Source organism: Sphaeramia orbicularis, chromosome 12 (assembly GCF_902148855.1).
Source record: "Sphaeramia orbicularis chromosome 12, fSphaOr1.1, whole genome shotgun sequence".
In the NCBI taxonomy this organism is placed as follows: Eukaryota; Metazoa; Chordata; class Actinopteri; order Kurtiformes; family Apogonidae; genus Sphaeramia; species Sphaeramia orbicularis.
The window spans coordinates 47,325,687-47,353,577 of record NC_043968.1 but is presented as its reverse complement, the minus strand read 5'-3'; the positions used below and the strand labels follow the sequence as shown (position 1 = coordinate 47,353,577).

Below are 27,891 nucleotides of genomic sequence, written 5' to 3'. Positions count from 1 at the left end.
CCCCCACGCCAAGGAGGTTATGTTTTTGCCAGGGTTTGTTTGTTTGTTTGTCTGTTTGTTTGTTTGTCTGTCCGTTAGTGTGCAACATAACTCAAAAAGTTATGGACAGATTTTGATGAAATTTTCTGGTCTGCGCCCCCCCCGTGGGCCCCCCCACCCCCAATCACCACCAAAATTTAATCATTTCTTCCTTATCCCATTTCCAACAAACCCTGAAAATTTCATCAAAATCTGTCCATAACTTTTTGAGTTATGTTGCACACTAACGGACAGACAAACAAACAGACAAACAAACAAACCCTGGCAAAAACATAACTTCCTTGGCGGAGGTAAAGATAAAAAAAAAAAAAAAGTGAAAAAAAATGTCTGGTTATAGTGTTTGTCGCTTAAAGTTATTAATTTTCTCAACATCATGTTTGAAATATCATGCAACCAGGAAGAAGGAACCAAAGAAATGAACCAGTCTTTGTCAACAGTACAATAATAACTTCATTTCAACTGTGCACATGAATATTAAACATGCTAAAGTCAAATTTTCCACTTGACCTGAAGTCACATAGTCAGTCATTTTTGTAGACAAGGAGGAGACTCTAGGATTTATATAAAACTCACAACTGAACCTGCTGCAGTGGATTTTTATCTGTGTTTGGTAGCGTTTCCGTTTCATTTCTCTGCGGCCAGAGCCTGCGTGGGCGTTTGGCTGATAGGATGTTAACTCTGCAGCTTTACTATTTACTTCCAACTGGAAAAGCACACACACACACACACACACCTACACACCTACACACACACACACACTAACAGACTAACAATATGAACTAGGACACACACAATAACCAATATAAGCAACTATTGCACAGACACACACATAGAGAACTCTGGTGTGGTTACTGTAGGGGCGCTTGTTATGTAACAGCGCCGCAGTCATTAAATGAAACGGGCAGGTGGAAAGAAAAGAAACTGGGCAACTATCAAGGCAGGAAAAAGATTCCCCAGATGGACGAGCAGAGACGGAGACAGGTAAGAAAAGAGGCCGGAAGATAAACACAATGCGATATGTAAAATACACAAACTGACAGACAGAGGAGTGGTTTATTTATTCAGTCTGAGGGAAAATCACCTGTCACAGCAGCACTTTAACAACATCTAATGAAACATGCTGCACAAACACATACAGTTACTATTGCAGATCAATACACGACCCAATTAACAAACTCTCCAGACCATTAACCTGGAAACTGTAACCCGGCAGTCTATTCTGACCTATGTTGCATATAAAGTGACAGAACCTTGGCTGCAAGAATTTCCTGCGTTTCTACCTGCAGGTTCCTGACCCACAGCAGCAGCAGCAGTTCTTCATGGTGAAAACAAAGATTAAGCAAGTAATTGTTTTACATTTTTCCTAATTCAACACATATCTACAGCTGCAAAGGCAAGTTCCTATCAGTGAAATCTGCTGGGGTTATAAAATGCATTGACTCAGTCTCAGTATTTTGCAAGTACATAATCACAAAGGTCCAGGTTAAAGAGTATTTAGGTTATGTTTAGGTTAGTATGTTTTAGGTATTTAAGAGTATTTAGATCTAACTACAGAAGTAAAACAACCTCTGTTATCTCGTGATATTTTGGATTTAGTAACACTGAGTGGAGAGACATTTCATAAACAATAATAATTAATCATTTCTTTGGCATTTTTCTACATAACCAAACAAGTAGACATGAATCAAAAATGTAACCATGACCATAATATGACTTATTATATAACACAAACATTAGGCCAAAAACTGCGATGATAGGTTATAGTCAGACGAACTTCTGATGTTACGTAAGATTTTCTTTACGTGACAGTAAACACAATGCAAGTATTTATTTGCCTTCTTTTGGTAGATCTTGTGGAGTATCTGTAATCTGATATTTGTCATCTGTGTGGACCCAGGGAACGGCTGCATAGTATTATCTACTGCTTTGCCAGTTTGGAAGGCACTAGAATATTATTTTGTCATTTTTATAATGACAATAAAATACTGAATTGTAACTGAATTGTTATACCATTTTTTTAAGAGGAGAAAGATAATAATAATAATATCAGTGCTCCCCAAAAAATTCGGGCACTGTTGGAAAACTGGATAACTATCTTTTATTTAAGACAACTTTCCACAACACTATTTATACATCTAAGTCAAAGTAGTAAATACCTAAATGGATGACAACAAAATCTGGAACTGAACACCAAAATAAGCATAAAAATCTAAGTATTCAAGGAGTACTTTTTATTCTTTTATTGTTCTTATTTAATCACAAAGTCGAAAATTGCAGATGAGATTGTTGTCTGATCCTTGGAGATATTGCTGCTTCAATTAAATAAAATAAGGGGTGCAAAAACAAACAAACAAAAAAAAAACATGGCTGCATTAAAAATATCGTACATTAATAGAAACTCAAGAGTCTTTTGTTTAGAATTCTATAAATTCTTCAGCATTACCTGCCAATGTGCATCTTGGGTGCAGATTTATTTACATGATTTTTTTGGTTTCTATCCATCATACGAGGGTAAATTTGGATTATTGTGTAACACTGTGATTCTTTGTGTTTCTCAGTAGCTTTATGTATCTTTGTGGTTTTATGTTAATCAATAGTGGGACAACACAATATCATTTTTCACATTGTACCTTAAAGTGCACTTTTTTTTTTTTTTTACATAATTGGATCTGGAGGAAAATATCCTCTGATTTATCTCTAAACCCTACAGTTACACAAACAGACAGGAGGGAATCCCCATTGGTAAGAAGGGTGTGATGAAGTGTGTTACCATGGCAGCAGCTATTTGTCTGTTCATTCTTAGATTCGTTTTTTTTCTTTTACCTTCATTTCATTTTGCAAGGTAACAACACGTTCCTGCCTAAGCTCATCAACTGTTTAGTAAATTTTTTTTACACACCCACACCCACATAAACCTGTCTTTATATTTGTGTGTAGTAAATACATACATGGTTTACAGTATGTTGTATTTCTGCAGAAAAGACAATAACACACTAATGATGAATAATATACCGACACAAAATATTAGTAGTTTTGGGAATAATTATCAGATAACCTGCAAGTTTCCACATAAATTCAATATAACAGTCCTTTAAATGACGTGCTGATCTATTTGTGGAACAGATTTTCTACATTAGCTGTTCTTAAATTATATTATGTGGGTTTTTTTTGTGTGTGCTCTGCTAGATTCTACTCCCATTTGTAGACAATTAACTCTGATGGTTTGGTCACAGTAGAACAATAATTATTTCCAAAGATGTTCATAATAGAAATACTTTAAATATGACATGAAATTCTAAAATAAATGTCCTTAAAACATTCACCAGTGATTATTTTTCTAAATGTTTAAATGTTGTTGCTTGTATTTAAGTGTAAAGGTCCATTGAGGAAAATGTTATTATAGGAACCTCTACTAAAATGTATTTATTTATTTTTTAATAAAGTTAAAGGCCACTGTTTTTTCTGGCTTTTAATTAAAGGTGTAATTTTATAGTGCATGTAAAATAAATTCAAACTTGAAAATGCATCATTTTAATTTAATTCTAACAAATCAAACACAGTCCATTTGTTCAGACAATATTTCAACACGTGTCAAATGTTTCTGTTTGTGCTGCTTCTTGTCATGGGGGTCAGGGGGTCACAACAAATAGTGACTTTAACCTTTAGAATCCGTTTAGCTTAGCATTCTGTATGTTTTTTTTTTTTTTTAAGCTGTGCACATATTCCCTGCATTTTCTTGTTGTATTCTAAGCAAAAACAATGAGAAATAAATACGCATACACATTTCAACCCCGCAAAAACAACAAAGCTAATGGTGGGCTAAAACTTTTGCACAGTGCTCTAATTCAATATTTTTAACATTATTTTTTTGTTAAAACTCTTAATGTTGCTGCTGTTTTCTGTGTTGTTTTAATTTTATGATGTGAAATTCTCTGGACTGCATGTTTGGATGAAAGTTGTGTTAATATGGAGAAAAAAACAAAGATAAAAAAATATATATATATACACGCAAAAAACATGTAAATCTAAAACATGACTGTATTCCTGTGCCCATTAAATGCCTCCCATTAATTAAATTGCCATTTACACCATGGGTTTCTTTTTCTAATGATGGGAAAACCCTGTTTGATTTTAGAGGAATCACCTTCTATAATAATCTGATACACACACACAAAACAGCAGAAGATCTTCTCTGACTCATTTCTGTATCCCTTCACACACCACAGGGCATCATTGGAGAGGAAACGGCTTCTCCCCCACCCTGCGCACACACACACACACACACACACACACACACACACACAGAGGGAATCCCCATTGGTAAAGGCAGTGTCAGGTGACCGGTTTCCATGACAGCTACATACATTCATAGATTTTTCTCCCCTGTCTGAATGAGCGCTCCGCTGCCTGAATGAATGTGCATGAATGAGAATAAACAGGTGAATGAATGAAACGGGTGAATAGAGTCGAGTTTAACTGACTGAGAGAATTAGTGAAGGAACCCGATCAGGTTGTTGAATCCGACCGTGGCGTTGCGAACCGTCTCATTTTCGCTGAGGCTCATTTTTCTTCTTATATCTAATCCGCGGCTGCATAAGTGAAAGTGATCAAGACAGATTTGTGCAGTGAGGCGCTGTTAATCTATCTGTATTGGTTTCCATGGTAACGATGTAGGCGTGTGTATGTAATGTAACCAGGGGTGTGAGTTCTCAATATAGAATCATAAATGAGGCTGCAGTCTAGACAAATAAGATGCAGAGTGTAGAGGGATTAATACGACAAAATGGATGAATAAATGCGTTAATGGTATTTTATTTGATGGAGGTTTTTTTTTTTTTTTCCCACCCCACACTGACCACAGAGGACAGGGACACTCACAAGTCATTTTTAGTGCATGGCAAGTCCCAAGTCTGATGAACAACCAGTTGACTGCTGCACTTGCAGTATCAGCACTGATTAACTACAACTGTTCACACGACATTCAGTAAAATGGATAGGATTTAAAAAGCAGAATATTAAACTCCAGCACATCATCCATCCGTCCATCTGTCCGTCTGTATGTGCAAAAACTTTGCTGTGGACTGAAGACTGAGGGTTTTCAAGTGCGCACACATTATGTTATAATGTAGCAACCTCCTGAACTGTTGCGAAACATGACAGTAACAAAGGCCACAATCGTAGGTCTGATCGCGTTGATGTAACCAATCCTGCTTCAGAGTGGAGTTAGGACTGCCCACTTAATTTACATATATACTTTTCCACTGACAAAATGGACACAGAAATAAACAAATGTGGAAATACAGAAATACATAACTAAATAAATCAATAAATTGTAATATGCAAATAATATGTATATATATATATATATATATATATATATATATATATATATATATATATATATATATATACACATATATATATATATATATATATATATATATATATATATATATATATATACACACATAAATATATACATTTAAAAATGCATGCATAATTGAGGAAATAAATGAATAAATAAATATAAAAATATGGTAATAATAACATAAATTGTTAGCATTTAATTATTTATTTATTCATTTGTACATTTTTTCTGCATTTATTTATTTATTTATTTCTAATTCTGTCATTTTTTGTCCCTCATAGCCTCTAGCTGTGGGGTGGAAGTGCTAAACTCTCATCGGGAGCACCCATCATGCCTTGCACCTAGAGTACAAGCCTGTGGGGGCAGTGTTATGATCTAATGTTGATTCAATTGGACATTACATAAGCTTATTGAAAAGACACCACTTCGAATGTGTGCTGTAATCAAAGCTAAAAGCGTTCCAATGAATGGCGTGAGTGTTGGGCTTTTGTTTTTGGCATGGCAGTGTGTGTTACTCAACTGTATATGGTGTAGGAAGCACAAAATATGCTCCTGAGTTGATGTTAAGTAAAAGACCGTCGGCTGCTCACATAATGCGGTTGAGTTCGAGCAGAGAATGACAGGGCAGTGTGGTGACAGTTGTGTGAAGTGAAGGCAGATTGGATAAACAGGAAGAAAGTAGTGAATCAGAAAAATTAAACGTTATGTTTAATGACCGTCACTGCGTTAAAACACACTCACCTTTGTACAACCTGCTAGTAAAAATACAATTATAGCAATTAAATGTGACGAAATGCAATAATAATTCACAACCTCAAGTCTCCATCTCTGCTCCTCAGAACAGTTGAAGTTCTAAGTTTTGCATTTTTCTTTAAATGGCTTTAATAAATGATTAGACTGGTGTCATAAATCCAGCTCTGCTATGAGGAAAAGTAATAAAATGCAGCAGATCTAGAATTATACTTTACACATTTCTCAAACACTTCAAGGTTTAAAGAGCTGCTCGTGACCAAAACCATCTCCTGATCTAAAATGTTTAACTCTTTCAGTGCCATGGGCCGATTAAATCGGCTTTACGAAAACAACCTGTAAAGTGCCACGGGCCGATCAGATCGGCTTTGGAAAACACGCCATATTTGTGTACAAACAAACCATCCACCCCCATTTCTTTCTCACATTTCGATGACGTTCTTTCTGTGTCCCCCTTTTGAGACCAAGCAGACGGGAATTTGAGGTCACGCAACCGTATAATATTTTTATATCTTTTTAATGTTTCTTATTCTCCGGTGTTTCATCAGAGGGAGCCCTCCATGCCGGGGGGCGGCTGTGGACTCCGGGGGCTGTGGCGCCTTCTCTCACTGGGGTCCGCTCCTTTCTGGTGGGTGGGGGTCCCAGTTGGCCCTCTCCCACTAGTTGGGATGCGGGGCTGTGTTGCTGGTGCCTGGTCGCCGGGGTCGGCGGCTGCATCCTGGTGCAGATGGCTCCCTGAGACAGCGCCTCCTAAATTGATGTTTTACTTTTACTTGTACATTTTTGTTCTGGTCTACCCGTGCTCAGTCAGTCTTCTTAAGTATGTGTGAGCTTGTGGGTTTGCATGTATATGTGTGTGTGTGTGTGTGTGTGTGTGCGGGTGAGTGGGTGGGTGTGGGTGGGGGGCGGTACTGATTTTTAAACTGATATGTAAAGCACTTTGTGCTACAGTTTTTAATGTATGAAAAGTGCTATATAAATAAAGATTATTATTATTATTATTATTATAAATTATGCAAATTACGATCAATAATGAATCGGCTGCGTCCGGTGCGTTTTGGATCTAATCAGCAATCGGTCGGATGTTACCGAGCGGTTTCCTGCAGGATTCTTCAAATATTATTAAAACGACGCGAAATACTGAAAAACGGCCAAATTCTGTGGCACTTTTAAGGCTTATTAGCCCCTTAACTGTCTGGCACTTAAAGAGTTAATAACTTTAGAACCACTAATTCTGTCAATACATGTTAATAATTCTGTTGGGATTCTGTTGGGTTTCTGTAGAATTGACTTAGAGTCTGGTTTTGACCAACTCTATATATAAAATGTCAAGAGATAACTTTTTTGTGATCTGGCGCTATATAAATACAATTTGATTGATTGAGTGATTTAATTGGTTTTCCCCTGTAAGTCGCTTTGGAAAAAAGCGTCTGCCAAATGCGTAAACATAAACATAAACATAAACATAATAATTCTGGTAAAATGCAGTTTCTCAGCTTTTCAGCAGCATCAGATATGACCCATTTGGATGTTCAGAGGCTTCACAGTGGAAGTGGAAGCACTGTCATCTTCTGGAACATTGATTCACCAGTAAAACCCAATCAGTGATTGCAGATACTTGTTTTTACATTCAGTTGATTTATTTTTCTGAAAGTCTCTTTTTCCTCAGTTTTCTCCATTTTGATATAATCTCTGAATGTACTTTGCGCTGTAATGAACATCTTCATGGTCAGTAAATTAAATATAGGAAAGTACCTGATTTACACTGAAAAGGTTAAAATGCAGAGATCATATTACAATAACTGGTGATAAACGACAGGGAAAGGTTAAATGTAGAGAAAAATTTATTTGGAAGTCACCACAAAAGTAGTTCTAGGTCTTTAAAGGTGAAATCTTTTACTAATAGGTTTACTTTATTAAACCTTATTTAACCCTGTAAAGCCTGAACAGTTAAATCATTGTCAGAAAATTCCACTTCTTTGCAAATGGAGCCTTTATTTGTCCTTCTGAACAACCAAAAAATGTTTTTTTCTAAAATTAATTTCCATGTATAAGTTTCAATTTTGTATCATATTTGATACATCAGGTCTCAGTGCTCCAATATTATTATTTTTTTTACAAACAAAAACATAGTATAACACAAACATGTCTAACAAATTGGTAATTCCTTTTCAAAATTGGCAAAGTTCTGCCTCCTTCCTCATTACTGACAATCTTGTACTGTCACTGGAAAGGCCTCTGGTGAACAAATTCCTCCCCCTTGGTAGATAATCTGTGTATTGCATGTATCTAATTGTATACATCAGGTTTTTCAAGAAAAAAAATATCACACTGATCATGTAGAGGGCTTCAAAACTCATGGATCAAATATGATGCATTTGGCATTATAGGGTTAACATAATGATAAGTTATTATATTCACCCATTGTTTTCGCTGCCTTCATATAAGAAATAAAACCTTTTTTTCAAATCCTTTCATGAACTTTTACACTTCCTCCAGCTTGTGTACACTGTCACCTATTTTCTGTAAGTAGCTGTAAGATTTATAAAGAGACAAAACCAAAACTAATCTCAGATTCTCACCTCCCGCTCCATCTCTCCGGCAGGAAGTTGTCTGGCTGCTCAAACACCTCTGGGTCTCGATGCACAGAGTGGCTGATATAGATTGCACCATAACCCTTCGGGACATGAAACCCTGCGATGCTGGAGTCCTACACACACACACACACACACGCATGCACGCATGCACGCACGCACACACACACACACACACACACACACACACACACACACACAGAAGAGGAATATAACATCAGTACGCTCCTTAAAATCAACATCTACTCAGTCCTCTGGCTCTGTAATGCCTCTGATTTCACAGACTTCACACAAAAATCAGCTGTAATGTGTGTGTTTGTAACTGAAGGACAATGTGCAATATTTGTTTTTTTTTTACGTTTGCATGTTTTTACCTTTAATAGTGAGTGCAATGTGTGTGTTTTTACCTTTAAGACAATATGCACCATTTGCTTGTTTTAACCTTTAAGATCAGGTGTGATGTGTGTGGGTTTTTTCTTTTTCTTTTTTTTTTTTTTTTACCTTTAATACAATATGTGTTTATACCTTTTAGTCAATGTGCAAAGATTGCATGATTTTACTCTTCAGACTAGGTCCATCTTTTGCATATTTGACTTGTGAGATGGTGCACTGTATTTGTATTTTTACTTTTATGACTGTTGATCATAGTGATTCTGTCTGTACAGATTTTAGGAGATTGTTTCCAAATAATGTTTTGTCTTAATGTTAAAAATGATCTTTTTGCTTTGTAACATCAGTCAAAATAATGACAGAATCTGAGTTTTATTACTCCAGTCATGTAAGGATGTCCTGCACCTGACTGGATTAACACACACTCATTCTAAAACTTTTTCTGCTTCCACAAAAGAAAGTTAATACTAATATTCAGATGTAAGAAAATGGGACATGAAATATCTTGAGGTAACTGTAGAAATCCCAGTCAGGGTCAGATCAAGTGAAAGTGAATATCAACATGAAAAAGTAAATTTGCACACATCATTTAAGTGGGCTCATTTTTTAGCTAAAGATCTCTATTTTATGGAACTGTTATCCCTTTTAAAATACCACTTACACAGTACAGGAGAAGTTCTAAACCTTCTGCTAGGCTGCATTTAATTAACAAAAAGACATGCAAAAGACTGTCTATTACTTCAAGAAATTAAAATTCTGAATGATGAAGTTTGTGAATTCATACACTGGTCACATTTAAAAAGACTATCTGTGAACTGTTACTGAGAAATTACTCTTTATTTGTAATTTAGCTATATCAGTATGGACCACCACAAGTTGTAAATAACACTGTGTTGGCATTAAATGCATTAAATAAAAAATTGTGATTGTATCTAGCTTGTTGTTTTAAAAAATAAGTTTGGGTGATGCATACAATGATAGAGTCGTCCACGTGTTACTACATTCTCATGTCAATAAAACAGAGACTTTCAATATTTTACTCCAAAATTCATTTTCAGCATAGTTGAACATAATATCTAAAAGGTTTTGTCCTACTTGATATCAGTGTCTGTCAAGAACCGCATGTTTTGAATGTTTGCGTACAGCTTAAAAAACTGATATCCGTTTCAAGTCCATGTGTTACTGAGCAGTAATTTGACATTTTTCACCTAAAAATGTTATCTTTCCAAATTTTGTTATACATATTGTTAAAGTGCTTACAAATACCTACTCAAATATGTATAATACATGCATATAAGTTACTCTGCTTACATGACAGAAACTGATGAACACGAAATGTGTCCATGTTTTAGTGCTTGATCGGACCCTTCAGTTAAACCTACAACAACTGTAGATTTTTTTTTTTTTTTTTGAGTGTGTGTTACTTAGAGCCTTCAGCACCTGAACAGACTTCATACTGGGAACATAGTGGGAAATCTTTTAACACATGTTTTGCTAAAATTCCATTTATTTAATTTCTTATTTGGTTTTCACTGAGGCTTTGGTGAAGGAAGCCACTTGGGGCAAAAAGAGCACTTACCCTATTGTTGCCCTTTTTATTCACTTTTTCACTCCATCCATTAGTAGCTGCACTAATGGACTGCCAGAGTACATGATTGCTGTTTCTCTTTCTTCTCCCCTTTCTCATTTTTCTTTCAGCCACTCTCTGCTGGAGTGGAAAATCTTTTCACAAATCTCCTTTTTTCCTGGTCCTCAATGAAAGATGTCCTTGCCCTTGCTGAGTTCATTCTCTCCAAACTCACATACTTACACACACACACACACACACACACACACACACACACACACACACACACACACACACACACACAGGTTGAGAAAACTATTGCATTACTTGGTTCCACCTGACAGAGCTTCTTTTTTTCCACCTGATCGTGAATACTAACACTCTCACCTACCTGCACGCATAAACATCTCATCAACTCTTTTCACTTCCTTCTGTCTTTTCTCCTTATTTGTTACGTTTTATAGTGAAGTGGTGTCTTTATTTCTTGATTAACACACTTATGTAAAGGATCGCCAGTATATAAATATACAAAATGTTTTTTTTTTTTTTTTTAACATAACTGACTCAGATTCTAAAATGTGGAAATATGCTGCTTTTCTTTGACTTATATGAGAGTAAATTAATTATCTTTGAGATTTAGATGATGATGACTTGAAAATATACTCAATGACATATTTATTGAGAAAGACAGAGAAAAAAAATCATTATACTTTATATTAACCTTACATAACCTAATATATTAACCTTTATATTAACCCATAAAGACCCAGCGCTTCTTTTGTGGCAGTTCCAAAATATATTTTTCTCTATATTTAACTTTTCTTAAGTGATTTATTACCATTTATTACTTCCGCCAAGGAATGGCGATCTGCCGTGGTGGTGGTCTGCGCTCTCCGAGTGCTTTTCCAGTTATAATATTATCCTCTGTATTTTGCATTTTTCAGTGAACATCAGGTATTTTCCTATATTTAATTTACTGATCATGTAGATGTTCATAAAAGCTCAGATTAAAGTTGAGGGCTATTACATCAAAAACTGAGAAAAATGAAGAAAAAGTGACTTTTTCAGCAAAATCTAGTACGAACTGAATATAAACCAAGTGTCTCCATCCACTGTCATTGAGTCAACTCCATGGGTTTTATCGGAAAATCAATGTTGTAAAATATGATGGTGTTTCTGCGGTAACTACAGAGCCTCTGAATGTCCAAATGGGTCATATCTGATGACCATGAAAAGATGACAAACTGTATTTTACACCAATTATTTACATGTATTGATAGGATTAGTGGATCACCAGGTATTAAACAGTTTAGATCAGTAGGATGGTTTTGGTCGTCGATGGTTGTTTGGGTCTTTATGGGTTAAAAGCATCTACTGATCTAAAATGTTTAATAACTTCTGAGCGATTAATCATATCAATACATGAAAACAATTTGGGTAAACATGGAACATGGAAACACCGTCATCTTCTGCAACATTGATTCACTACTAAAACACATGTAGTTTGAAAAATAATAGCGGTTATTTTTTTATGTTCAGTTAATGATATATTTAGCTAGGGTCACGTTTTCTTTCTAACCTTTGAATTTAGTCTGAACCTCTCCTGATTTTCATTGAAAAAGGCAAAATACAGCTAATAATGTTATAATAAATGGTGATAAATCACATAGGAAAGGTTAAATATAGAGGAAAAACTCCTTAGGGTTGCTTTAAAAATAGCTTTAGGTCACTAAAGGGTTAAAGTGCACATATTCACCATGGTCTGGTTGCTCATTGACATACATATCAGTAGCATATGGGCTCAGTATTGGTCATTACAAAGCACATACTCATGGTTTATTCTGCATGACCAACCACATAGACTATGACATAACAGTTTTCCTCCACTGAACTACTAATTACTGCTTATTTATGATCTAAATATGGTTTTTCATTATGTAGTAACTCAAGAACTGTCATTCTCTGTTAATAATAATTATAGATCCTGCTCATCATCTTTATGGCGTCCAGATAATTTTAAATTAACTCTGTCTACCCTAAAGCACAAAGTAACTAAATACAAATACATTTGTACTTCAGTAGTTTTCAAGTATCTGTGCTGAAGTTGAATATTTATTTGTTGACCGCTTTTTACTTTGACGTACTACAATTTAACGCAAATGTCTGTACCTTCTACTCCTTACATTTTAAGACTTCCTTGTTACTATGTAATACGACAAACTTTGTGTCTTGCCTCATGGTTTTAGCAGACTAATATTGTTATCAATATGCTTTCAGGAGATCATGTAACATGTTTTTTGTTATTATTTACCCATTTCCCCTTTTTGACCATTGTGTGACTTATGTGAAAGTGGAACATGTGCATGTACATATGCTCTAAATAAACACTTATAAACAACAAACGATTAAAAAGTGGCTCATAACTTTTAAGTTTTATGTTTTTTTTTTTTTGGGGGGGGGGGGGGGGTAATTATTGATTTTTTTTATTATTAAGCAGCTGCACGTATAAGCGGATTTCTACTTAAATGTAGAAAACCTATCTCTGTGGTGTTGTGTAGTCCATTGGTGCGTATAAAAGTTCATTATTTTCAGTATGTTTTATTTGAATTTTGAATTGTTTAATAGTCTTCACATTATATTAACCTGACAAGAGCAGCACTTTTACTTGCGTCAGTGTAAATCAAAGCTTATACATTTGCCAGACACTTTTTTACACAAGTGTCATTGCTCCAATGTAAATAAAGGATGTGTGTACTTCTGCCGCCTCTGTTTCTACCTCAGAATATGTTACTCATTCATGACTGAGGTCTTGCTCAGTACTAAATGACCAGCAGTTAATAAATGTCAAACTTCTAGTGGATTAGTTATGAGCAAGACCTCAACCGAAATCCTCTTAAAATCTGCAAACTTCATTAAAAAATGAAAATAATCCCACTGTGTTCCTCAGAGAGCTTTAACTATTGGCCTGAATCAGAGCTAGATTTACATGCAGACTGAAATATAACTGAGGTTGCATGATTTAGGTCTTTATCTATTTGGAGAAAGCGTCTCTGAATTGTTCCTGCTTTTAGTATTTATCCTGCACTCTACACTTTTATATGAACTCTAGTTTATATACTGTATGGGCTGTATTGTTGTAACTCAATATAGTTTTATGTCTGTCTGAAACAGGTCTCTCATGTAAATGAATGTATCTCAATGGGGCTACCTGTATAAATAAAGGTTAAATAAAAAAGAAAACCAAACAACTGTAAATAGGCACTTTTATGGTGACAGTATTGACAAACTGGAAACAAAAAAGGTCTTGTCTAATGAGTTATCAAGATACTCTCTTATTTCCAACCAAATCCAATTGTCAAATAATTTTTATTTTATATTAAGATGTTCAAGAACTTAATGGCTTTAGAAACTGCATGAAATTCACATATTTCCATAATTAAAAAAAAAACAGAAAAATGCCAAAGTGTTTTTTTTTCCACTTTGCATGCATTTAAAAATAGAAACATTTCAAAGTGAGCTACTCTCGTCTAAGAATATACTTTTATTAAGATTCTAATGAATAATGAAAATAGAACCAAGTCATGAGTTGAAGCTCTGTGGCAAAACACATGGAAATGCTTTAAACCTCTGTACATGTAGGTATAAATATATATATATATAACATAAGGCTGGGACTGTTTTATATACTTTATATAAACTGGTCACATCCTCCTGAGACACAGGAAACTAAAGGTTTTGGCTTTTTTGCATTACATAATTGTCTTTATTGGAAAAAGCATAATGCAAGAGATTTTTTCCAGATACATTTTTCATTTTTAATTATTTTATGGTATATCCTTTGCAGTTTTTCTTTTTTTTTTTTTTTTAAGTAAAGCTGTGAAACTCTTCTGCCCTACAATGGACAAAAATGCATTGCTCGGACTTAAGAGAATATAAAAATATGTTGTCATGGGTTGGTTTTCTGCCTAGATCAGGATCAGGAGCGGCTGTTTTGTCATGTTGAATATCTATTGTAACTGTGACTACAGTGAAACTCAGAAGTCAGGACAGCGTCATCTTGTTCAGGGTGATGAAGGGTGTATGTGACCTGGACAGTTTCGGACCCACCGTCTTATCTCCAGACTCTAAACCCCTAAAGTTCCATATGTCATGAACCCTCAGAGGCTGTCAGTGATCAGAGTGTACTGGTGCATCGCCTGGAAGTGGCAAATGACTTTCCAGGCGGCTAAACAGCGTCACCAGCCCACATCATCATCATCATCATCACGGCCCCTCCCAGCCTCGGCCGCTGACTCTGAACCCTGCTTGCTTCCGGGGAAGCGGAGCTGATCGATCACAAAGTCGGATCAATGCCCCTGATTGGGCCGTTGCATAAGGCTGTCTGATGAGGTCACACAGATCAAACACATCCGCCCTTGAGGTAAACAGTTGACCAATCACGAGACAGAGGTTTAAGTGAAGGTGAGATGCTATTGGCCGATTGAGCTGCTGTCAAAATACAAGGTTACATCCATGATATTTCAACAAATGTGCCAATTCCTTGCTTTAGTTTGTCTTCTATTAAGATTGATTTTTTTGTTTGTTTAAACCAGAGAAAAAACATGATATGATCACGTTGAAATGAATGTGATGTCTGACATCTTATAACCTAACTAACTGATAAATAAAGAATATGATATTCAGATCAGCGTTAATACACATTACATTTTTTATTTTTATTTAGTCTTTGAGTCTGGTTTTTGATTTGGGTTTAGTTTTTGTTTGTTTCACAAGTGCATTAATAGTGACAAGTACATAGGTTTTGCTTTGTTTTTTTTGAGGAATTGACACATTTAAAACTAGTGTCATGTATTACCATATGAGGGAAAAAACAGGATGAAAGAATATATGGAGTCAGATACGCTTTACAAAACCACAGCATATCAAAAACTGTAACAAAAATAAAGCTGATTTAATCTGCAATTCTATTTTATTTTAATTTGTGGTTGCATTACAGTTTCAGCTGAGTTTTTTTTTTTAGGTTTAAATATGCATTGTCTTTAAATTTTTATTCCAGTTAATGGAATTATTTTTCCACTACTAGTTTTAGTGTGAATCCTTATCACACTGTAAGCCTTAATGAATTCTTTCTGTTATGTAACTGTGGAGGACTCTATATTCTTTTAATATTTTTAATAAATAATTTATAACATTATTTTCTTTATTTATATGATGACTTCATGTATCCTGTTCTGTCCTCTAGTTGTATTTTCAATATTCGGCTCTTTGTTGTTAGCTCTTTGTTGTTATTGTCCTCTGGATGTTTCTTTTATTTCTGTAAAAGCACATTGAAATTATCTTTGCGTGTGAAGTACACTGTATGAATAAACCTGCCATGCTTAGTTTTCACTCACTTATAACTCTAATTCAGTACAATTAATAATGGAAAGGAATCAATAATTGCAACCCTACCAAAAATATATGATCAAAATGTTTGTTGGACACTTGACTGAAAGATATTTGTGACACATGAAGCTGATATCAAGAACTCTGAAGAGACTAAATACAACCTACATATAAAGAGTTTCACCAAATGTGCCTTAACTGCACAGCTATGACAATGTACTCTGAGGTGCCTTTTGCTGCTACAAAAGATTAAACCAGAATCAGAGGAAGAGGAAGGAAAACAGTGAAGGAATATGTCGCCATCTAGAGGAAAAGAGTGGAACAGACAAACCTATTTACAGCAAATTTTTTTAACAGCTAAATTTAGGAGATTGTGTTTTGTCTTCCACATTTCTACAGATCCATATTTGTAAAAAAAACAAAACAAAAACAAAAATATAATCCCCAATTGCCACAAAGATCATATGTGCCAGACAGAAGTAGCCTTACCCAGTTTGTTATGTCATAATCAGGGTTCCTACATTTGTACCTCACAGAAACCAGCAAATACCACAGATGGATCAGGGAGGCCACAGAAATCGGAAAATGGGCCCTGAGGACTACCAACAGGGATGAGAGATCTTACACCTTATCCCACACCTGGGACGCTGTCCTCTGTGGGATGCCAAGCAGCAGGGGGCATAATCGTCCCCTGTTGTCTGGCAAACCAGGATAAAACAGCTGACAATGACACGACACAGAAACATCAAGTGACTCGTCTGAGGAAGGCTACAGGTTGTAGCTGAAACATGTCAAGATAAAAGAACTAACTTTTTTCCATCTGTCTGACAAAAAAGAAATCTTTAAGGGTTCCTACATGTTTCTACAAGTTAAATTTAAGACTTTTAAAGACCCATTTAACAGAATTCAAGGCCTTTCACAGCCACACTGGCAAAAATTCATGACTCCTAGAATTTAGGAAAATGTATTTATTCATTTACTCCAACCTGCACTTCCCCATTTTACTTTTATTTTCTGTGATCATTTCTAACCGGAAGCAGCAAAGTTAGTGATAATTGGTTCCTAGTTTTAATATAAGTTGTCGGGTTGGAGTTGAGTAGACTAACACAACTGTCTTTGCAGCTTGGACATTTCCCAGACACATTTCAACACAATACAGTGAACAAGTTTATGGGAACATGACTGAAGACCTACCATATCAAATTCAATGTCTTTTAAAGACTTTTTTAAGGTATTACATACAGATATGTAAATTCAAGACTTTTAAGACTTTCTCAGAACCTGCAGGAACCCTGTATAATGGTAAACAACACCCAAACAAGTTCAGATAATACAAAGCTATGAAACTTAAATATGAGTCATTAAAGTAAAAGGATTTAAGTCAGTTATGAGGTAGGAAATGTTACCTGCTCAGCAATTCTGCGTCCACCAATGAAAGGAGGCCACAGTCTCTGCACCTCCAGCTGAACTCTCTGCAGGTAGTCAGGGTCTGCCATCGCACGTCTACGAGTCTCCTCCTGAAAATGGAAAACCAGCTCTGTTTTTAGTCACATATTGTAGCTTTGTTGAGCTGAGAGTTTCACTTTTTTCTTTTTATTTAAAATAATCGCTCCCAAACTTTTCCAACTCGGCACCCAAGAGAAATTTTGCATGTGAGTGTTTGTGTGTGTGTGAATGTGGTGCAGTGTGAAGAGCTTAGAGTACTATCAAGGTAAAAAAGGCCATTTACCAACTGTAACTGAGAACTGGCTTTTATTTGTTCATGTTGACCTCGACACTGGCTTTAGTAGAGACCTGGCTCAGAACTGACTCATTGAAGGAAACACAGTGTGTATTTTACTCTGATGAACCAATAAAAACTGCCCAAGACCACTGTGGCTCCAAACACTATTACTTTTTTCTTCGTCTTTTTCTCTTCAGTTTCAATCCATCCATCCATCCTCTGAAGCGCTTATTCTTTATGGGGGTCCTTGGTACCTCCAGATATGCCGGGGTACATTATGGACATGTCGCTGGTTCATCACAAGGTTCATAACAAACAAACAACCATTCACTCTCACATTCACACCAACAGTTAACCTGTTTAGGTGCATTTCTTTGGACTTTGGGAGGAACCCACAGACTTGGGGAGAACATCCAACCTCCACACTGAAAGGTCCTGCCTGTCCTCTCAACTTCTTCACCTCACGTATAAAAATGAAAACAACTATCTAAATTTGGCTACAAGCTGCTAGAATTAAAACGATCTTGCCCTGTGCCTGCTCTCTGAAAAGCAGAGATTGATTATGCAAGTTTTTAGCCACAAATACATTTAAGGTACAAGTTACATGTGACTGATTTATTAGTGTATTATGTTTAAGGTTATCTAACTTAAAGTTTTTGCTTATGCACTTAACCTGAGTGAAGGTGTAGTTGGTTTTGGAATGTAAATGTTTATTTTCACACAGATTTGTCTTAATACTTAACAAGACTTCATTCTTATCTCAGTATTTCAAACCACATTTCCACAAGTTTTTCATTCCTTCACTCAAGAAAATCAGTAATAAGGGACTACAGGAAGAAATACGGACAAATAATTTTAGTATAGTGCTGCCCTGGTGTGTTTATGCACTCTTCTCTTTTACTTTATTTTAACTGATTATTATCTATGTTTTATTGATTATGCTTTAATTGTAATTGTGTTTTTAATGTGTCTCTTTTCCATTTTTGTAAAGCCCTGTGAATTACTCTTTGTATGAATTGTGCTATACAAATAAACATGCCTTGCCTTGCCTTGAAATTACATTCTGAACATTTTATTTTAAAGTCATTCTTTTTACTGTAATCAGAAGGGTTTTAAAGGCTATACAGAGACAAACATTTTTGATAATTCTTCAGTCACAGTATGCAGTTTGGTGTGTTTGTGTACCTGTTCATTCCCACTGAGTGCCAGTGTGAAGGAGGTGAGCAGCGATGCCAGAGCTTTGGGGATCAGAGCTGAGATGAAGAGTAGGAGGTGTTGGGAGGCAGAGCTGGAGTTGGGCAGCGGCAAAGATCCAAGAGTACCAACAAAACTAGAGAAGGGGGAGGGAGTAAGGTGACAGCGACTATGTAATTAAGATGTTAGCATATATTCAGAAGACCATTGAAAAATAATCACTTGCTTGAAACAAATCCAAGCATCAGCAGAGATGGACAACCTGTAGTATATGTGCACTAAACACTATGTACCCTGTTGGAAGGGTAGTGATGACTGATGCAAATTAGAGGAAACTAAGTGAATTAAGAAAAGCATCAGTGTTGTGACTCAGGGGAAACTCCATCTGTCTTTGTACTGGAAAGTTCAAAACAGGGAAAAGACAGACAAAGTAGAGTCTCACCCCTGTTTGTCATTTTCCAGTTTATCTTTAATGATGTCCATTAGTTTGGCTCTGGCCTCAAGAGCTGTGGAGAAACCTGACGACCACATAGGAACTTTAACGTTTACTGGAGCGGAGATCAGACCTGAAAACGAAGAAAAAGGACAATGTTTACCAGGCTGCAGTGGAAGAGGAAGTGGGATATTTATCAAAACTTTATGACACACTAGACTTACTGAAAAGACTATAAGAGAAATGGTTTGTGACGCAAAATACTACAGTAGAAAGGAAACAGTGACTTCAGCATTTTATTAAAACCCTGCACTACTTCCTCATCCTTATGCCCTGGTGTTTTTTTGCATAAACATACATGCAGCATCAGCCCAACATGCAAACAGTTTGTCTGGGGTTTAATTTAATAAAGTATGTTTAGTGTGTGTGTGTAAACAGTATAGTGTTCTTACCGTGCCAGTGCAGCGTACAGAGGTGTGTGATCTCCTGGAAAAGTTCAGGCTGTTCCTCTGCTTGTACATTCAGAAAGAGACCCAAAACCAACTCTGTCCCCAAACTCTTGAATGCTGAGTAGATACACTTTGGCTGCCTGCTACCCACACACATGCACACACGCACACACACACACACACACACACACACACACACACACACACACACAGACACACACATACGACATTGAACAATAGAATATAACTTCAATATCCTTTACAATTGAGTTTTTAATGTATGCCAATGTGTTTCAACTACACAGAGTCTTCATCAGGACATAGGACCAATGGCCCTGTAGCTCACTGGCATGTTCTATCAAGAATCAATTACTTGAATTTGTGAGGTTGTCAGGTTCTGATGCTATGTTAGCATCCTGTGATCTTGATGCAGGAGATCAATCTCCCAATAGAAGTGGGTGGTACTTTCACTGGAGGAGAACTCAACTAATTAAATCAAAGTCCATATATGACTTCCTATCAGTGGTCAATAGTAACTATATTGATATCTATAACCATTTCAATGTTAAGAGCCATTAAAATATGGCCCATATGTAATATACAAAAAATTAGTAAAAAAAAATCTTAATTTGTCAAAATGTGAACAAACTTTGTAGACATTGTCCCAAGGAAGCTACATATTGAATTTGAAATGAATCTGACCAGTAGTTTTGTTGGAGAAATTGAAATAATTGCTAACAAAGACGACGACAATGACGACAGCAACGGACATAGAGCCTTCACAGTAGCTTATGGCCTATCAGTTGGTGAGATAAAAAGGACAGGACTGTGTACAGATACAGATACACATACACAAGATCCTCAAGGGGAAACTCGTTCTTTCCACCAGGTCCAGAAAACCAAAGACAGCCTAAGCAATCATCAGACTAAGGTGAGGATGAAGGATCTTCTGTATGACTCACTCCTGCATCTTAATAAGGTTGTCGCCCACTGCAAGGTAGTGCCTCCAACTCATCCATCTTCGTTGTGCAGTGAGTAAACATTTCCAGTGAAAAATGGGACTTTAAAAAATGCTTGTATCTCCATCTCCTAGCCTGTAGCTTAGCACCAGCACCAGCTCTGCATGGGCTGGAAGGGGGTGATGAGCCTCAGATGTCCTCAAATCCCACCTCTTCAGATCATCATTCGAAAACTGACTGCCTGTTCAATCTCATCCACTTTCAGTTACCTTCTCTTGTGTTTTCTTTTGTCCGTATTTGCCTCTGTATTTGTTCTTTGATCACCATTTAGTATTAACTCTGTATCTGTCTACCTGTTTGACGTTCGTCCCTTGGCTGTTTATTGTAAAGCGTCTTTGAGTACTTAGAAAAGCGCCATATAAAACCGATGTATTATTATTATCATTATTATTATTATTATTATTATTATTATTATTATTATTATTATTATTATTATTATTATTATGTCCTATGTCATCCCTCTCTATGTAAAATCTTCTTGATACACTTCTTGTCCATCATGAGTTTGATCAATCAAGTAAAAAACACAGTCCAAAATATTGAAAGAGCTGGACAGGTCTGATCGAGTTTGCTGCCAATTCCAGAAGGTGCATCCTTCAAGGTGGTGTATTATGTTCAGACAAAACCTCTGCGTAGTTGAAACACATTGGTTATGGTAAAACGGATACAGAAAATACAGATAATAAAGGACTTTTTTTGCATCATAGTGCCTCAGACTTATTTCTGGCTCTTGCATTTCTTGCTTTTTGAACATTGATGACTTATTTTTGCAACAGTCCTTCTCGGGCCTTTTGTTTTTTCAGGCATTCTGCCCCCGTCCTGGATGATCACCTGATTCTGTTTACATTTTGTGTTTTTTGACCCTGTGAAGCACCTATATTTATTTTTTCTTTAAATTCTGCTGAGGATAATAAATGATGTGATAAAAAAAAGATACCACTTTGACTTTACTTCAAACAATATCACTAACTATGTTGGGGAGTGGTAGACATGGAAAAATGTGAAAAGGTTAAAACGTTCAGAAATTAAAAAAAAAAAAAAAAAAAAAAAAAAAAAAAAAATATATATATATATATATATATATATATATATATATATATATATATATATCGTTTGAAAAATATATTACTATTACATTCCCGTGCATGGTACTACACAAATGTAAGAAATGCAAGGAAGTAGGGGTTGACTGACATGCTTCTTTCCTGGGGACATACTGATACTATTAATGATCTAGGGGGAATATTTAGAACTACATATATTTTCAATTAAAAATGAAATCTTGGTGTCAAATTTTAGAGAAATTCCATGACAAAAACTTGTTGAAAAACCTGCTGTCTGTCAAATGATATAAGGAAGATACTAATAATAATATGTTTTTTCTGTTTTCACACCAATTTGGAGGGAATATAAATAAGAATTATTAGTAAGTAAATGCTATTTTCTTGTTTTAGTGTTGGCTGGTTACATTAATGATGTGTAATCAATCAGAGAGGACTGTGGGTGGGGCACTGCTGTAAACTACAGTGGAGGCTTCATCACATTTAGTGTTGTACAGAATATGTTATTGAAATAATAAATGATTGCTGGCCCATCATACTGCTTATCTAAATGACATTTAATTTTAGTTTCAGTGCCTGTCAAATACTTTGTAGTTGTGTGTTGATGTGTTACCTGAGGGAAAGATCCTTCAGACAACGCTCACACACACTGCAGAGAAAGAGGTACAAAAACACGGAAAAACACAGAGATTTTAGTTGAAACAAGATTTGTCTACAAGAAGAATACTGTGAAGCTGAATGTTTATTCTGCCTCTTCAACACATTTTCACCAACATTATTCTATTTTGCTCAAAAGACTTTTGGCACTAATGGGCAACAGTTGCACCAATCGAAGCTCTGCTGTTGCATCACACATTTCCTGGAAACGATAAGTGATGTCATGGAGGACATTGAACAAGAGTAAACTCCTAACCCTGACAGGGGTAACAAACACCATAACTCAAAGTCATGACACTAACTGGTGTTGTTGTTGTACAGGAATGAGTGGTTCCGTTTACACATATTTATTTTTCCAACCTGGTGATATAATCCCTTGAAGACTCTAAACAGCTTCCTGTAAACAGGCTGGTTAAGGACAGACGGAGAAGACACGCCTCTTCACCTGAAACACAAACACACAGCATTTCATCACCATTTAACCACATTTCAGTGTTACATACTGCATTTTAGTGTTACAGAGATCTCTATGTAACTTTGAACTTATCCATTATGGTTGGATGACAGTAATAGAAAAAAAAAAAAAAATCAGCCAGTTTCAATTATTACCACAATAAATGTCAAATAAATAATTTTATTAGCAAACAAAAACAATGTGAAAGACTTAAGACAAAAACAGGTGTGGTCTTTGATTTATTGATTCAGTATTTGTTTTGTTCATTTTCATCAAAACAAAAATCATAAAAATGACAACAATCTTAGTTCTCACTGTGTGTTTTTACTATTAAACACTTTTCGGTTTCAAGTTAACTTTACAATACCATACATCTTTTAAGAAGAAAACAAAAACCTGAGTTAAAAAAGAAAGAAATGATGTGTGGTTTTAAACTATTCCTTATGGTCAGAACACAAAACACACCAACCAACCAACCAACCAACCAAACAAACAACAGAACATTTCACAGTTGTAGATGCAGAACATAAGTCAAAAAACATCTAATGATAAAATTTTCAACATCAAAACAAAAAAAACTGAACCATGTGAAAGGGTTTTAATTGAGAATGTGAACAAAATTATCACAGTTAAAAATTATATTGTAATAATAACCACTAACTACTATTGCATTTTAGAGATTAGATTACATTAGATTAGATAGAGCCCTAAGGATATTGAGGTTCAATAATTAGCACAAACAGCAAATATACACACAAGAAATACCACAAGAAAACATTAAGACAATAACTATAAAAGACAGTAGCGGAAAAATTACAATTGCACATTGGAAAGTAGCCTACTAGCAGAAACAAGTGGCAAAGTAATAGTAATAAAAAAAAAATAATAATAATAATAATAATACATACATACATACATACATATATATGTGTGTGTGTGTGTGTGTGTGTGTGTGTGTGTAGTTGAAGAATCACAAAATAAAAGTACTATTTTATTGATCTCAAAGGAAAATTTATTTCATAGGCAGGTAAATCTCTATACAAAATAAAAATAAGTATCCTAAAAAGTAGTAGAAATAGGCATTTTAAATCAGAGTAGGTATCTAACTTGAGTTTATCAAGGTATTTCTAATACAACAAAACATTATGAGAGAAGAAAACGTACCTGTCAGCATTGTACTGACATAATCTAGGATTTATGAGGCACCATAAAAACAGATTTTTGTTTTTGGGGTGTATTTACCATTGGTGGTTACGACTGTATCTCCATACATGTTGGTCATCAAATCAGTCGGATCCTTGAGAAACATGTTTGACTTCTCTGAAACACACAACATGCACTTATTAGGAAAAAATACACACAATCATATGTAAACTGAGTGACACATGGAGGATGTATTTCAGAGCATTCCTCACTATTATTTACATAAAAATGACACTAATAGTTGGTATAAAGAGACAAAATGTTGAATCAGGGTAGCATTACATGTAAATAATTGAATTAAAAATCATACTATTGTACTTGAAGATGTCTGACTTCACAGCATTTTCATTCTTTGAACCACGACAAACAGATTAAAGACAGATTAATGTCAGGTCTACACTCAAATGTCACAAATTTTATCTTCATATCTGCTACAGTACTGCTATGACTTATGAAACTTTCTATGTTTCTAATTATACTTATCACTTTATTTCAAATGTCATTTCACACAAAACTTTTTCTAGTGCCACTGACATAGTGTGTCTGTGGTTCCAGTTTTGTCTTTAACAATCTAGCAGATTTATACTCTATTGTTGTACTGTACCCAAATTATATTTTCACTCTTTCATTGGACTTTGATGGAACTTTTTCCTGCAGTATAGACATCCATTGGGCAATCTTGTGGGTGGTTGCACATAATAAGAATCATCCTCCACCCTGTTCCCCTTCTCCACCACCGTCACGAGTCTTTCCCATGACTGATCAGACACTAATCCTGGGGTGATTTTTTTTTTTTTTTCTTCATATATGGAAAAAGTCCTATTGTGTATTTTGCTGAGGGGTTGACTCAGTGTCACAAGTCACAGGATTCAACAGACATAAATAAAACAATAGACAGACACAACATCTGTAAAGAAACTTGGTAGACTTACAATCGGTGAAATTTTTATTTTTTTTACATCTGCACTTTATTACACATTACACTCTAGTCATTGCTGCCCCCTGTGTCTGGAACTCCTTCCCTGACCACCTTAGAGCACCACAGTCATTGGACTCATTCAGGCTTTTCATGGCCCACCATGATGTCCTGTTTTATATGTAGTATTTGATTTTTAAATGTAGTAATTTATTTTTAATGTAGTATATATATATATATATATATATATATATATATATATATATATATATATATATATATATATATATATATATTTTTTTTTTTTTTTTTTAAATGTAGGACTTTCTTTTCTCTGTAGCACTTTGAGAGTTTGTTGAATGAAAAGTACTTTATAAATGCAATGTATTATTATTATTATTATTATTATTATTATTATTATTATTATTATTATTATTAATAAATCTGCCGTTGTTTTGTTCCATTCTGCACCTCCTTGCCTCACCACTGTTAATGTATTGCACTACTGCTGAATAGGTTTGATTAACAGTTTTTATATTCTATTATAGTTTACCTTTTAAACCACTTATTTTCTTTTTGTGTGTTATTTTTAATTGTATGGCATTTAACAGCAAGATGAGAGATTAATGGTTTCTCAATTCTCTATATGTCCTGTGAATCTTTGAACCTTGAATCTTTTGAGAAACCTAAGTAAACAAAATGTAACCTCAGTTTAATGTTTAATTAAACTATTTCACCCTGCTCTCTCTCTCTCTCTCTCTCTCTCTCTCTATCTATCTATCTATCCATCTATAGTCTTTGTTTACAGTACTGTACAGGAAGCTTTTTTAAAGGAAGTTCTTTAGCAAGTTCTTTAAGAGTATATACTAACCTTAACCCTTTCATGCATACTGGTCACTACAGTAGACAGCTATTCTACAGCTGTTCTCTTGTATATCCATGGGTTTCGATGTTTTAGTTCCGTATCAGCCAACACAGCACCATCCCACACACTGCACTTCATGCCATTACTGTAACTTTGCTGTTCTTGATAAACCTGATCTGCACTAACATGTTTGAGATAATTGTTACTGCATTGTAATTAACAGGTTTCTTAAACAAAAAGTTGTGGGTTTTTTTTTTTTGTTTGTTTGTTTGGGGGGTTTTTTGCTTTTTTTTTGTTTTTGCTTTTTTTTTGTTTTTTGCAACCAGTATTAGAATATGTTAAAATATGAGAAAACATCAGATTAACAGCATTAAAAATGTTTTTTTTTCATTTTATAGTTGTCACACAGTCTATCTCTTTCTGATAATTGGTTTTAAATACATGAATCTTTGCTTCAAAAATGAAACACATGGTTTATGTAACTCCATGAACTATAGATTCATTAAAAAAATTTCAATCTTACTGTTTTTTTCAGGCCTAAAGAGGAATAAAAATAATCAAGGAGAAAATCTTGAATAGGGTTCTCATAATTTATGCATGAAAGAGTTAATGTCAACCTGGTTACTAACCCCCCTGTTTTGGTCTGCTTTTGGTTTTCTTGTGCTGTATGCAAAGCTGCTGAATACTTGAATTTCCTATCTCTCTCTCTCTCTCTCTCTCTCTCTCTCTCTCTCTCTCGTCGATGGCCAAAAAAACAAAACCTTCTATCTGAAAAAAAAAAATCACTTTTTTCAGGAAACAAAACAAACAAACAAACAAACAAACAAACAAACAAACAAACAAACAAACAAACAAACAAAAAACCGTTTAGTTTTATTATAGTATGGTCTTTGTTAAAGATATCCAAGCACATTCTACTGTCCTCACACTCTCTTTCTATATTATGTGTTAACAACACATACTCGGTATTTATGCCTCCCAAAGTGCAGTCCATTTGATATGAAAACTCAAAATGTAAACATCTGCAGATAGGAGGTTTTGTTTTTGGGCCATCGTTGTGTTTTCTTTCTTCATCCCTACCAGGACCCAGCAGGTGCACAGACCCTGGTCCCTGGTCCACATACCCCACAGCAGCTCCCTCATGCCCCTCACGGAGCACACGAAGACGGTCGGTCTGTTCAGTAGCCGGCTCTGGAACACTCTGCCCCGGTGTTTGTCGACCCTCTGCCGGCAGAAGCTCACTGGGTCCCGGTAGAACTCCAGAGACTTATCCCCGAGCACCGCCACCCCCGCATTTCCAGGTAGTTTAGACATCCTGGGCCCAGGTTAGGAGACGAGCAGAGGTGGAAACATCCAGTTTTAACACAGGACAGTCTGTAAACTGTGTAAGAGTCGGCTCTGGTTCACAGTTAATCCGGCTGTCATCGCCGGTTAATTAGTGTAGTCCAGCAGACGCCATGGCCGCAGTGTGCTTATCACATTACTGCTATCTCATTGTTTTCTCTGTAGTAAGGAAACTATCTGTTCTGAGGCGTTCAGGGGACACCGGAATTATGAGCTCATCTACTTATACGCTGTTCAAGGATTCGCCAAGTATCTTCAAAAAAATACGAGGGGTTTTACTCCGATTTTTTTTTCTTTTTTTTTTTTTTTAATATGCTTTCTCTACAACATAATAAACAAGCACACGCACGCACGCACGCACGCACACACACACACACACACACACACACACACAAAGAGTTTAAATGAGTAAAAAAAAAAACCAAACAACTTTTGTACATTTTTTAAAATAAACATTTAAGTTAAGTAGTGCAATTAAAA

The 27,891-nt window shown here is 35.5% G+C and overlaps 1 protein-coding gene and 1 long non-coding RNA gene across 3 annotated transcripts in view; both read right to left on the bottom strand.

Moving 5' to 3' along the window:
* The window catches only part of LOC115430861 (putative cytochrome P450 120), a 47,541-nt gene extending 19,971 nt beyond the window's left edge, over nucleotides 1-27,570 (bottom strand). Inside the window, exons 1-9 of one of the 2 annotated variants that reach the window (XM_030151128.1) lie at nucleotides 27,192-27,570; nucleotides 24,326-24,403; nucleotides 22,990-23,074; nucleotides 22,586-22,621; nucleotides 19,896-20,032; nucleotides 19,453-19,576; nucleotides 19,002-19,146; nucleotides 17,500-17,610; nucleotides 8,740-8,867 (exon numbers count right to left, since the gene is read on the bottom strand). In XM_030151128.1, the coding sequence (XP_030006988.1) occupies nucleotides 8,740-8,867; nucleotides 17,500-17,610; nucleotides 19,002-19,146; nucleotides 19,453-19,576; nucleotides 19,896-20,032; nucleotides 22,586-22,621; nucleotides 22,990-23,074; nucleotides 24,326-24,403; nucleotides 27,192-27,381 (1,034 nt within the window). In that variant the 5' untranslated portion in view covers nucleotides 27,382-27,570. Of the gene's footprint in view, nucleotides 1-8,739; nucleotides 8,868-17,499; nucleotides 17,611-19,001; nucleotides 19,147-19,452; nucleotides 19,577-19,895; nucleotides 20,036-22,585; nucleotides 22,622-22,989; nucleotides 23,075-24,325; nucleotides 24,404-27,191 lie in introns of both variants that reach the window. The other variant, XM_030151127.1, reaches the window with a different exon arrangement.
* On the bottom strand, nucleotides 878-5,363 carry LOC115430862 (uncharacterized). The gene is made up of 3 exons (XR_003936997.1): nucleotides 5,242-5,363; nucleotides 2,943-2,954; nucleotides 878-890 (listed from the first exon to the last, which is right to left on the bottom strand). It is a non-coding gene; the product is annotated as an uncharacterized LOC115430862 (long non-coding RNA).
* Nucleotides 27,571-27,891: the final 321 nt, after the last annotated feature.